The following is a 12,742-nucleotide window of genomic DNA, read 5'->3' as shown; positions in this document are numbered from 1 at the left end:
AACAATGCACATAGTAACGTAAATGTACATATATTAAATAGTATGCCACTAAACAATCAAGGACTAAATGGTAATCTGCAACATTCGTCTATACCAAAAATTGAGGAAGTACGTTTCAATCATAATTTGCAGAAAGTCGTCAAAAGATCTATTGAGACCGCAACTAACATAGATAAAAGTACACATAATGATTTATTGACAGAAAAAGAATCCTTAAACAGTTCAATTTCAAATAATATTACTAAGAATGAAACCTTAAATAGTTCAAATGAAAAACAACAGCAAAATTCATTTCAAAACCCAAGATTACAAAGTCGAAGAGCTTTACAACTGAATGGAAAATACTGTGCAGATCTTGCTTTAGACCAGTTCATACTCACAGTGAAATTAATACTACGACTATATCTATTAAACGATGATTGTACATCAGGAGCTAGTAAATTCATAATTATATCAAAATTAATAGAAGCAACTCCAATACTAGAGCCATTTAATGAAAACAATTTAGATTATTTATCTAAATATCATGTACTTCTTAAATTATTGGATAATATGGAAACTGAAGACATGACAAATCTATTCAGCACACCTAAAGCAGATGTATTACAAAATAAAAATACACTAGAAGAATTTTTACATGATGTAAATAATCTTGCAGTATCTATAAATTATAAACAAAGAGAAAAAAACAATATTGCTAATAATGGAAATGATTCAAAACAACAACTATTAAATTCTTTATATAATTATCAACAACTAGCTTACAACAGAAATGATGGATTACTTAATCCAAAAATTGCTGTACCATTTTCTGTTAATGTTGGATACAATGCAATAGTACCAAACAATCCAATTAACAAAATCAATAAAAACTTAGGCATGTACACAGGTGTGCCAATTAATCAAAATATTGAAGCAAATCGATCCGTAATTTACGCAAAAACAAATATGTTTCAAGATACTAAACCAAATACAAATGGCGCTACTATAAATTCAGGAAACAAATTTGAACTTAATTTAGATAAAACAGCTCCTAAGAATTTAAATAACTATCTGAGTACTCCATATAGCAAAAGTGAGGTTATTCCCGCTACCATATTTAGTGTAAGTGAAAAAGAGAATTCTATACTAAATCCAATTCAATACAAATTAATAATGAACTATTCTGAAACATTTCCAACTAGTTTAAAAGGTAATTTGGCGTCATTAAGTAGTTTCGCCGCATTTCCTTATTTAAATGTATTAAATAGTACTTCCATTAATATGAATCCATTAGAAAATACGTTATTGAATCAAAATTTAGCGTCGAATCCTATTACTTTATATAACTATTTCTCAAAGTTTGAAAAAAATAATAACCCAGAAAACCAACTTAAAATTTCACCTCCAGTACCAAATAAAATCGATTCGATGAATCTTTTAACCGCTAATAATAATAAAGTTGCATTAAACAGTAACTTTAATACAAAATCCGAATTAACGATTAATCAAAGTAACGTAAAAAATTATTTGCGTAATCCTGCTTTGGTACAACAGAATTCAAATTCACCGTCTTTTGGAGTAAATTCCGGAGTACATTATTACAATCTAATTAATAATGCTCTAAATAATCATAGGGACGGTAATCTTATTAATAATTTGAAATCACTCCATGACAACAATTTGGTTAAAGACAAAATTTTAAACCCTTTTAATGTTAACGCTTTACATTTCATGAAACCAAATACTTTGAGATCCAACCTCAATTTAGATGATCATAAAAATACTTTGCAGTCAAATAATTTCCTTGGAAAGTTGGTTATAAAAAATCCTTTACGTACTTTAAATATTCCACAAATACAAAAAACTCCAATAATTTCCACGACTGATGTAATGTCAAATTCATCAAATGGCTCATTTATTAATAGACCTTTGAAAATTATTAACTCTAGTTACATTCGTACACAACCCATTGAGGCAATATCCGGAGTCCCGCTCAAAAATTACCAAGCTATTGAAAAGACAAACCAAGGTCTTTCTAAAAGTCTGTTTATAAATCCCTATTCATATTCCGCAAAAGTTGTAAATAAGGAAAATGAAATTGAAAAATACCTTAATTTAGAAAACGTACCCGTTTTGCGAAGTAATCTTCTAAGAACACATGATAAAAAATTAGAAATGAAGCCATCGATTGATAATTTGCCGACAATTTCATCGGACCCAGACGCAAATGGTGATGTTGAATTAACTTACGTATTCCATCATCCCCAAATTGTTATTTATCAGCCACAAGTTTTGGTAAAACGTCGTATATCTTACATTGATTATATAAATAATTTTAACAAAATATTTAATAATCAAAAGAAAAATCAACAACAACTACATCTATATAAAATTATAAGATATTTACCACATAACAACGTACAAGTTCTTTATCAATCTGATAGTCTATTACCTATTCTAAGGATAGACAATACTACATCTTCAAATTAAAGAAAAAACTACTAACTGACTCCTCAGTTTACATTTTGACGGGTACCCTGTAATATCAAATCATTATTTTAATTCAAAAGAAAAGAATCACGTTTAATGACAATAGTCTTATTTCTATTATTGTATAACATCTCGGAATAAATAAATCATTTTCTAAAGCATATGAGCGTTTTTATTTTATATGAAACTAAATTAAAACTATCAGTAATTTAGATTTAATTTAATGTTTATACTAGAAAGAGAAACTGGTAAAGCATTTACGTCCAATTTCAGGTGGGTAGACAAAGATTTCACGTGTTCTTGCGATTTGCGATCTTGGCTCCTCTGCCTTTCTCTCGGTTGCCCGCTGTCTATTTAGAAACTACATTTGAATTTAATGTTAAAAATTAATTATTATTTGCGTTACAGCAATATATGCGTAAAACTATTTAACAAAGAGTATATAAAAGATGCTATTTAAAATTAATATATTTTTAATGTTGATTAAAAATAAAATAACCTGATCTATTTTTTTCTAATATTGCAACACTGCTTCAATAATGTTTACATTTTTGACATTGACAAATAAACAATTGAGGTTATAAACTTTGTTTTCATACATTAATTCCAAAGACTTTTTAAATAAAGTTAATATAAAATAAGTCATAATGGTTTGTGAAAAGTGTGAGAAGAAATTAGGTAAAGTAATAACTCCAGATCCGTGGAAAACTGGCGCAAGAAATACCGTGGAATCTGGTGGAAGAAAAGTTGGAGAGAATAAAGCTCTTTCTGCGAAAAAAGCCCGCTTCAATCCTTACACAGCCAAATTTGATGAATGCAAGTATGTGGCTTAAATCTTTCCTTCGCCTAAGTCTTTTAAATGTATTTTGTACGCTTTTTTATTTCAAAACAATTTCCTAGTTTGACATAAAAATCTGTTTATTGTCGTAACCAACTCCAATGTAACTATTCTATTAACTAATTCTTTACTCGATTATAGTAATTAAATAAATGTTTAAATCATACTTCTTAATCCTATCATGGGAAGTGGCACAAACTTTTAAATTTCATGTAAACAAATACTAATAATTTGACCTGGTAAACCAAACTGTCGTTTTTATAAATTAAAGTTTAGACCACAATATGATATTTTATCTGCCAAAGACTTCACACAATCAATATCACAGTGACAAATATAATTACCATACATCAGTGTGAATTTGCAGTTCAAGTTGGTAGCACTGAATAACAATAAAATCTATTATATTTTCAGAATATGCCGTATGAAAGTTCATCAAGTGGGTTCACATTATTGTCAAGCTTGTGCCTACAAGAAAGGAATATGTGCTATGTGCGGCAAGAAAATATTAAACACTAAGAATTATAGACAAAGTTCTACTTAGCACTACATAAAATTATTGTACAACCATGGATTTTCTTTGCAAAAATACCTGTAAATAAAATATATTGCTGTGTGTTTAGGTAATGAAAACCCATGATAAGTTTGTTAAATATTTAAATAAGTAGATTATAATACAAATAATGGTTGTCAATTGTGATCTATTGATGAAATAGACTGACTTATTTTGAGGATATTATAGTTATTTCATTCATATTAAAATTACCTAACCAAGTGGGCAACGGCACCAGCACTTGTGCCACCTGTCAATATATAAAAATAGTGCCACAAGATTCTTATCGGACTATACCTGTCCTTTCGTATTTTTTCCTTTGTATAAATTTAAAGACATAGAAAAGTTTTCAAATAATCTGACAAACATAACTGCAGAAGCATTACCTATCTTACTGAACTAAATAACCTTCTCACCCTATACATATAGTACATCTATTTAGACATTGATGGGCCCTAAGTATAAGGGCCGAAGTAACAAATTAATGATTTTTACTTTTTTGGTAAGTTACCTCTTAATTAACATCTCTCTTAGTAATACTCTTAGTTATTTATTGCCGGCATAAATAAATAAAAAATGACAGCTTTAAATGTTATTTTTTGCTGAAATAAAAGGACCTATGTGGCCTACTTTCTTATATGGTTGAAACTTTGAGAGCCTCTCCTGAAAAGTTATTAATTTGCACATTGGCCCTTATTCATAGGAGCTATCAATATTTGTTAAATCAACTTTTGATGAATGCTAAATTTTGTCACAGTTTTAGGTTCAAATAAAATTTTGCAATGCAAATTGCGAGCAAAACAAATATTGTAAATACAAAGAGATGTTTATGACTTGTAAATAAATAAATTTTTTAATTTTCTTATTTTGTTTTATTTAAAACCTACGTGACTTTAAAGTAATTAAAAATTAATATAAAACAACAAAGGTGTGCCGGAGGAATAGTACCAAATAGATACATGTTAATATTCCTTTGAGGTTATGGATTTCATTTTGCAACTTTTATTGTTTGTAAATCTATTTAAAAACTTTATAGGTAAGCAAGTCCGTCAAAAAAATTTTACAAATGAAACTTTACTAATTTTATAAGCAACTAGCTTTTACCCGCGAATCCGTCCGCGCGGAATAAAAAATAGAAAACGGGGTAAAAATTATCCTATGTCCGTTTCCTGGTTCTAAGCTACCTGCCCACCAATTTTCAGTCAAATCGATTCAGCCGTTCTTGAGTTATAAATAGTGTAACTAACACGACTTTCTTTTATATATATAGATTAAAGTAGCAATCATGTTAAAATCAACAAACCTTGCAAAATACGAATACGTAATTGATAAGCCACAAATGAATTACGATTTTCTTGTAAAGTGAAAAAATGATTTTATGGAAATATTGTTTAAGCACAAGTTTATTCACTGTGGTAAGTCATTTTGATTGAATCTACTAATAGCTTTAGATAAAAAATATTTTAGTTACCGTTGGCTACATTTCTTGCGAGAAAAGAAGTTCTAAGTTTCCTTGGAGACTCCTTTCAAATCAACATCACTTTATTCTCTGCCTTCGTAGACACCTTTGGATATATAGCGTGAACTCCAGGGGTATACTGACCATGTTTTTTTTTGTGACTGATAATCACTGTTTGCCTTGAGGAGGCATTTACAATTTCACCGGGCTTGAGGTGGCCGGGCGCAGATGACGCATAGCCTAAACCTCGTTTAAGAGTAACTAGGCTCGAGGGCTCCCTCAAGAGCCTCGGCTCGGGCTGTTACTTCGCTATTATTACCGGATTGGTCCGACACCATGTGAATAATACACACTATATGTACACAAATACACTATACTTGACCATCCCATATTCCCAGACACCTGTAAATTAGTCAACAAATTCAAATTACATTTTAGATTACAGATTCCAAAACAACGAACCACGTACGACAAATTGCTAGATCAACTGACAATGATTTCTCAAAAATGTTACACTCCATTATCAAAATCAACGAGAAGAGAGTCAACTCGCTAAATACATTGATAAATTTGGATGATTATAATAAAGCAAAAATCGCTCTCCGAAATAAATTAAACATTTTCGATGGCACAGTAAAAAAACCTAAAATAATAGGTATTATAATTGGAGATGTTGAGAATACTGATACATCAAATAAATATTTATTAAAATATGACAGAAATGTATTAAACAGAAGGCATTATAACGGTGTAGTCAATAGACACGGTAAAAGAAATCAACCATTGGGTAAGTATAAAGTAGAGACGATTGTAAAACGAATGAGCAAAGATAGTGACACTAGCTCTTCTGAAATGGATTGTTATAGAAATAAAAATAACTGTCACAGTTATGGCAAATGTATATCACATTGCACAGCATATTGTGTAGATTCATGTAATAATGCTTTCAAAAATTTCTGTCTCACGTACGCATGTGATTATAGTATGAAAACTCAAATGGAAAATGAATGCAATGACTTCTGCACGGAAGATTAAATAATATTATTTTTAAACTTTTCGTCTTTTATTTTACTAGCTGTCGCCCGCGATTCCGTCCGCGCGCAGTTAAAAAAAAAATGAAAAATAGATGTTGGCCGATTCTCAGACCTACTGAATATGCTCACAAAATTTCATGAGAATCGGTCAAGCCGTTTCGGAGGAGTACAGGAACGAAAACTGTGACACGAGAATTTTATATTATTTTATATAACGAAGAACACTGCCGTTAAAACGAATCAAACCTAATTTTTCATGACCTTGACATGGATTTAATTTGTTCTAGCGAAAAACATGTTCCGGTCCGAATTTGCGTTGTATTAAGTCAATAACATAGATCTGAATAAATAAATAAAAATGGAACTGTGCATTATAGTTTAATATTATCCAAAATAAACTGAAATGAACTGAGGTCAGAATTTATTTCTAACACCCGCAGCACACTTTGTAGCCGACGGATTTCCATTTGGAGCATTTCATTTGTTTTACTTAAGCATGCTTACAGTAGAAAGAATCTCGATATTTCAAATGTGAAGGGACATTGAAAAAAAATCGCTTTACTAAGTCTACTATGAAGTATTTGACAGTTAATTCTTAGTAACTAGTAAAACGTCATTATTTCTTTACTAACTTTGACTTACTTAGCCTTGTTTTTGAAATACGAGGTTTCGAGTATAAATATGAACTAAAATGTAATCATTTTAGTTTATTCGCAGGGAAATAACATTTTGTTCGAGTTATAAAGTCTAAATAATTCGAGATATTTAAGTGTTTAGTGCAGTGTTTCCCAAAGTGGGCAATAACGCCCCCTAGGGGGCGTTTGAAACGTAGGAGGTTGCGATAAGGGGCCCAAAAATGGGAGGCATTGAAATTAATTAAAGTAATGAAATTGTGGTTTTTACGTTTTAGGGCTGAATAAAAATTAGGGGGCTCTGAAATAAAATTGATTTTCAAAGGGGGCGGTGGAAATAAGTTTGACAATCAATGGTTTTGTGGAAAGGATGGCTCTTTTTTTAACTATTTTTTTGTACAAGACATTGTTATCTCTGTTTTTAGACTATGAGATAGGTGAAGTTATTGTGCATATGTTTGTGCAGTGAAAACTCATTGTTACTTCTTCCATATTTAATCATCAATTTTGTATACGATTGATTAGTTAACATTAATTATTATTGTTAACAAACCGTAACTACATAAATTTAGTAAAATAATTGTAATTTTTATGTAATAGGATTGCGAAATTAAATGAAATATTTAAACTAACCATGTGATTCTAGTAGTTATTTTAACATGATTTATATAAATTCTTATTTTTTTATTGCTATTCTCCTTTTAATTGTAAGTATAAATGAAAAATATACATTTGAACTATACAGAGCTGGGCATTAACTCGTTAATCCGTTAATCGTTAATTAACGAAGTTAACATTTTGCTTAACGGATTAACTTTTAAGTTAACTTCAAAAAGTGTTAACGCTTTTATTAACTTCCGTTAAAATCATCTTCCGTTAATTAAGTCCGTTAATCGTTACATTAGAAACTTGGAGACTTGCTGTCATTTTGTTTAAATTACGCGTCACGCCACGCTCGTAAGTTCAGCTATGTTGGGCGACTGTCGGCGACTCGGATGGTGAACGAACGAGTCGATAATTGATATATGTGAAGTTCGCGTGCAAGTGTGATGCATCAGAGCGTCCGGGAAAGACGTGACCAACAGGACAAAATCAAAAGAAGGTTCGAAATAGTATATTTCGTTACGAGTATACAAAAGCACGAGTATGTAATAGCCCACATTCCGAACGCTCTTCGTCCCTGCAATACGCCACTTTTTGAGCAACTGTATTAAAACACTTTTTTTCTTTAGCTTTTCCAAACTCGTGCGTTCTCTTTAGCAACTGTCAAAATAATGTCTGTTAAAAAGAAAAACCAACCACGAATTTTTTACAAAAAAAAAAACATTGAAGTTTTTATGATTCATGCAAATATTTCTAAAAAGAAGCTCCTAATCTGTTACAATATCAGATTTAATGATTTGATTCAATGAATTAGGTTAGTTTTCATTTTATTTCATATCATTAAATTTCATTTTCATTTCATACCAATAAAAATAATCTACCGAAGACTTCGCTGTTTGGGCATAGTTCCCTTTGCCTACCCAGAATGGGTGAAGAAAACAAAAAAAAAACTGTTTGTATTCTTTTACGGTTGGCGCCATTTTCCAAACACTTTAATTAGTTGAGTTTATTGTATTTTTATTATTCGATAAAATTGCTTCATTTTTTCGCAACTGTATCAAAAATAGTTGTTAGGTACACGTGTGAAACTGTCATTACAACTTGTTCCAACTGTCAACCCTCACCTTCGGCTGCGCCTCGGCTCGGGTAGGCATTTGTCGGAACTCTTTGCAAAGACAGGCTTTCCGCACTCGTAATGAAATATACTATAATGCTTGTCTCTAATACTAATTAGTACATTCTATAAATGTATAGTCAAATTACTATTTTAAACAAGTGTCGCCGCATAAGTGTGAAATTAGTATGTATAATTTTGGTTTGGTTAACTGTTAACGATTAACTTTAACTTGCGTTAAAGTTTCGAGAATTTAACGCTTTAACGATTAACGAAGTTAATTTTTTAATTAACGAATTAACGATTAACGAAGTTAACTTTTCTATTAACTGTGCCCACCTGTGGAACTATATTATAAATTAGCTTGTTACATGACATGAAGTTACACGACTTTTGTAAACTTATATTCGAACTTGGACAAGCGAGAAACCTCGATAAGCGAATCATTGTCTGGTCCCGACGGATGACCTCCATAAGCGAGAAAATTGTCGCGATCCCTTGGACTCTCGCTTATCCAGGTTTGACTTATCTTGTACGTAAATGGAAAAAATGAACCTACTAACTATTATAATTATAACTTACCAATGAATAGAAATTTTAATAAAAACCACATAAAAGGATTAAGCTCTGGACACTAAACTTTTTTCTGGTCTAATGTGTAGGTGAAAATGTTTTTTCCTTTTCTACCCTCAGAATTAAAGACTAACTAATGAGCCGATAAAAATAATTTTATATTTTTTCTTTCAGTTACTTAACGACTCAAATATAACAAATGCTTATCCTCAATTACTTAAAGATAGAAAATACAACAATCTTTCGGAATTACTTAGATTGGTACTTAAGAATAAGAAAAAAACACAACAGCCAAATGAATTTTTAAACTTGTATGACATAAAAAATATTTTAATATTCCTTAATAATAATATTAAAGGAAACACTGGAGATGATTTTCTTGTTTTAATCGATAGCGAAGATATAGATTTAAATAACAAGAATCAATTGAAAAGCGATGTTGACAAAACACTGAAAGATTTGAACATTTTTACTAGAAGAATTGATAGTAGCAGTACTAGTTATGAATCTAGTGATGACATGAGTGAATGTACCTTAAATCATAGTCACAGTAGCGACGAAAATAACTTTACGACTTATAAAAGACGCGGCAGATCTTGCAAGAGATCGGAACGCAAGTGCGTTAAAGCGTGTAAAGCGACGTACAGGAGTATTTGCAGATATTACTCTTGTGAGAGAAGGTTGAGAGAAATGGCCAAAGATAATTGCAAATATTACTGTAGAGAAATTATGAAATTTTATTAAGAAAATGTATTTTTCTTTTGAATGTCCTTACCCCTCTGTTTCCTACAGATACAAATACAAATTTTGTTAATACAGAAATACATAGAGGTTGTCATATATTCCCACGAGTTGATGCGAAGAACATAATTTTAGGTTTACCGAGGCGTAGAGGGATGTGGGGGAGGGCACATGACAATATATTTAAAAATACGAATATCGGGCAGTTGATTTTACACGAGTACCCTTGTTCTCAAAACAAGAGTACGCCCGACGTTTCCATTTCAAGCGCTGACTCAGCGTATTGCCATGAGGTTTTATATCTCAGTACTTTTTGTTTGATAATTGAAATGCAACAAGGATTTCTCTTCCCTTCCTTAATTTTTCTTTTATTTTCGATTACCTTCATCTCTCTCCTTAAGCTTTAGGAAGGAAAATCTACAACTTTCGTTCAACAACTTCGACGCAGTATACAGTTGAACCTGGGTAAGCGAGAGTCCATGGGACCGTGATAGATTTCTCGCTTATAGAGGTTTCTCTCTACCCCGAGTTTCTCGCTTATGGCAGTCGTTTGTCGGGACCGGACAATGACTGTCGCTTATCCAGGTTTGAATGTAAGACATTATATAAACTAGACTAAAAGTATCATAGTCGCAGGCCACTGCGACAGGTCAGAGTCTATAAGTACTTAGTACTGTCATAACCCGTAGCTCTATTATACTGGCAAGATATTGTTGTCAGTTATTTCGTATCCACAATTAAAAATTATAAACTAAAATACCGTTTTATTCAATTACAACCAAATTTTTAATCATAAATCTTACGACTTTTATTGCAAGCTTATTTATATTTTATTAGTTATGTTACCGGCCAGGTATAGGAGTGTTTGTTCAATTTTAGTTTTACTTATTTCGGTAAGAGTTGTTTTGTTTTTATTTTATTTCAATTTGGAAATTGATTGCAACTTTTTTTTTTTTTTTGCAGACAAAAACAACTGGTGATGTTTTGACCTACAAGAAATTTACACGCGATTTGGAAAATATATTTGATAATGAAGATCCAATTATTGCAGTGGCTGTTATTGAAGTAAAAATGTTACAATTTAATACATATTACAAAATCTAATTTCATGCAAAACATTAAAATAACAAATTAGGAATAAATTAAACTATAAATCAACTGTTTATTTTTCAGGATAAACCCATATTAAGAACTTATGTCCCTGGATATAATATACCAAGAATGAAAAGACCAAACAATCAAGATCTACCAATAGAATTAGATCAGGAAAAAGATTCGACGTCAAAACCAAAAAATGTAGACCTACAAATGGCGTCTCAAAATTCCGCTGCAATTAGTTTACGTGATGAAAGTGATGAATTTAAAGGTATACAACTGACACAAAAACAAAAGAGTATGCTTCGTAAAAAATGGCGGAATTCCTGTGACAAGCAAGCTGCGAAAACTTGCAAGAAAGCGTGTGATAATGCGAGAAAACGCGCTTGCGACGACTTTCATTGCAAGAAGAGTATAAGTAAAAGTTTCAAAAAGCATTGCAAATCGAGTTGTAAACATTTCTTCTTAGGTACCCGGTCTATTTCAAACGAGATCTCCGATTGATTTATTTTTATACACTTTAGTACGAAAACAATCATAGTAGCATTTAGCATGCATAAAATGTTATTTTGCAGATTTTCTATTATTTATCTAATATATAAAATTCTCCTGTCACAGTTTTCGTTGCCATACTCGTTGCTTGACCGATTCTCATGAAATTTTGTGAGCATATTCAGTAGGTCTGAGAATCGGCTACTATCTATTTTTCATACCCCTATTAAGTTTTTTTTAACTGCGCGCGGACGGAGTCGCGGGCGACAGCTAGTTTACATATAAATGTTTTGGAGATATCTTGACTGCTTTTAACTTCGCGTGAGACGCTGTGCAACACAATTTTAGGTGTATCGGTATGCGGGGGAGGGGGGAGGTCACTGCGCAGCGAACCGATGACCTTGAGCCGCCAAGATATTTAAAAAACTAATACCACACGCTGGTTTTAGAGAAATAATAAGTTTAATTTTTTTTAATTTAATTGAAGGGATAGAATAAAAAATTAAACAACATTATAACTTGTCTTTATTTATAATACATTAATAAAATACAATTTGTGTAACTGATAACTTGTTAATTCTTCCATTGAACATGATCGTAACTCCATTATTATAAAAAAAAATAACTCAATGTCAACAAATAACTACACTTATAATACTCGGGTTGATCCATATTGAGATTAATCAATGATTTCATATCGATATCGTATCGATTATCACAATAAGAATATTCAGAAACAGAAATATGATTCCAAAATCGATTTCAAGTTTTTAAAAATCGATTCAGATTTGAAAGCAATAATTTAAATAATAAATATTTGTACACAAACTGTTCACTATTATAAATAAGGAATTATTTCGATGTTTGGTTTACTTTAAAATGTGGATATCGATTTTTTACAACATGGATCATCCCTAAGATATAAACATACCCAAAATGGGCGGGAATTATATTTTTTATCTGTTTCTGCACCTAATTTGGAAGACTATTATAAATACTTATAATTTTAAATGCCTGCAAACAGTGAAGTCACTAAAATATACTTGTGTGTGTTTACTTTTTTAATTAACTATCCTACACTATTCCGTAATACTTTTAGGACGGAATGTTGAAAAAAAATAATATACATTGGTATT

At 31.1% G+C, this 12,742-nt stretch overlaps 2 protein-coding genes across 2 annotated transcripts; both read left to right on the top strand.

Moving 5' to 3' along the window:
• The first annotated feature begins 3,045 nt into the window (after positions 1 to 3,045).
• LOC106708019 (cysteine-rich PDZ-binding protein) lies at positions 3,046 to 3,854 on the top strand. The gene is made up of 2 exons (XM_014499471.2): positions 3,046 to 3,292; positions 3,725 to 3,854. Exons 1-2 carry the CDS (start codon positions 3,120 to 3,122, stop codon positions 3,852 to 3,854), a joined length of 303 nt encoding a protein of 100 aa, XP_014354957.2. The 5' UTR covers positions 3,046 to 3,119.
• Positions 3,855 to 10,585: 6,731 nt separating this feature from the next.
• LOC123722554 lies at positions 10,586 to 11,619 on the top strand. The gene is made up of 3 exons (XM_045684677.1): positions 10,586 to 10,612; positions 10,983 to 11,084; positions 11,193 to 11,619. Exons 1-3 carry the CDS (start codon positions 10,586 to 10,588, stop codon positions 11,616 to 11,618), a joined length of 555 nt encoding a protein of 184 aa, XP_045540633.1. The 3' UTR covers position 11,619.
• Positions 11,620 to 12,742: the final 1,123 nt, after the last annotated feature.

Source organism: Papilio machaon, chromosome 27 (genome assembly GCF_912999745.1).
Source record: "Papilio machaon chromosome 27, ilPapMach1.1, whole genome shotgun sequence".
In the NCBI taxonomy this organism is placed as follows: domain Eukaryota; kingdom Metazoa; phylum Arthropoda; class Insecta; order Lepidoptera; family Papilionidae; genus Papilio; species Papilio machaon.
This window is presented reverse-complemented; position numbering and strand designations above follow the sequence as displayed.

Coding starts and splice junctions, on each gene's coding strand:
- LOC123722554 (XM_045684677.1), top strand. CDS start 10,586: ATGACTGTCGCTTATCCAGGTTTGAAT. Junction 10,613..10,982: donor TCGCTTATCCAGGTTTGAAT/GTAAGACATTAT, acceptor TTTTTTTTGCAG/ACAAAAACAACTGGTGATGT. Junction 11,085..11,192: donor TTGCAGTGGCTGTTATTGAA/GTAAAAATGTTA, acceptor TTTATTTTTCAG/GATAAACCCATATTAAGAAC.
- LOC106708019 (XM_014499471.2), top strand. CDS start 3,120: ATGGTTTGTGAAAAGTGTGAGAAGAAATTAGGTAAAGTAATAACTCCA. Junction 3,293..3,724: donor GCCAAATTTGATGAATGCAA/GTATGTGGCTTA, acceptor TTATATTTTCAG/AATATGCCGTATGAAAGTTC.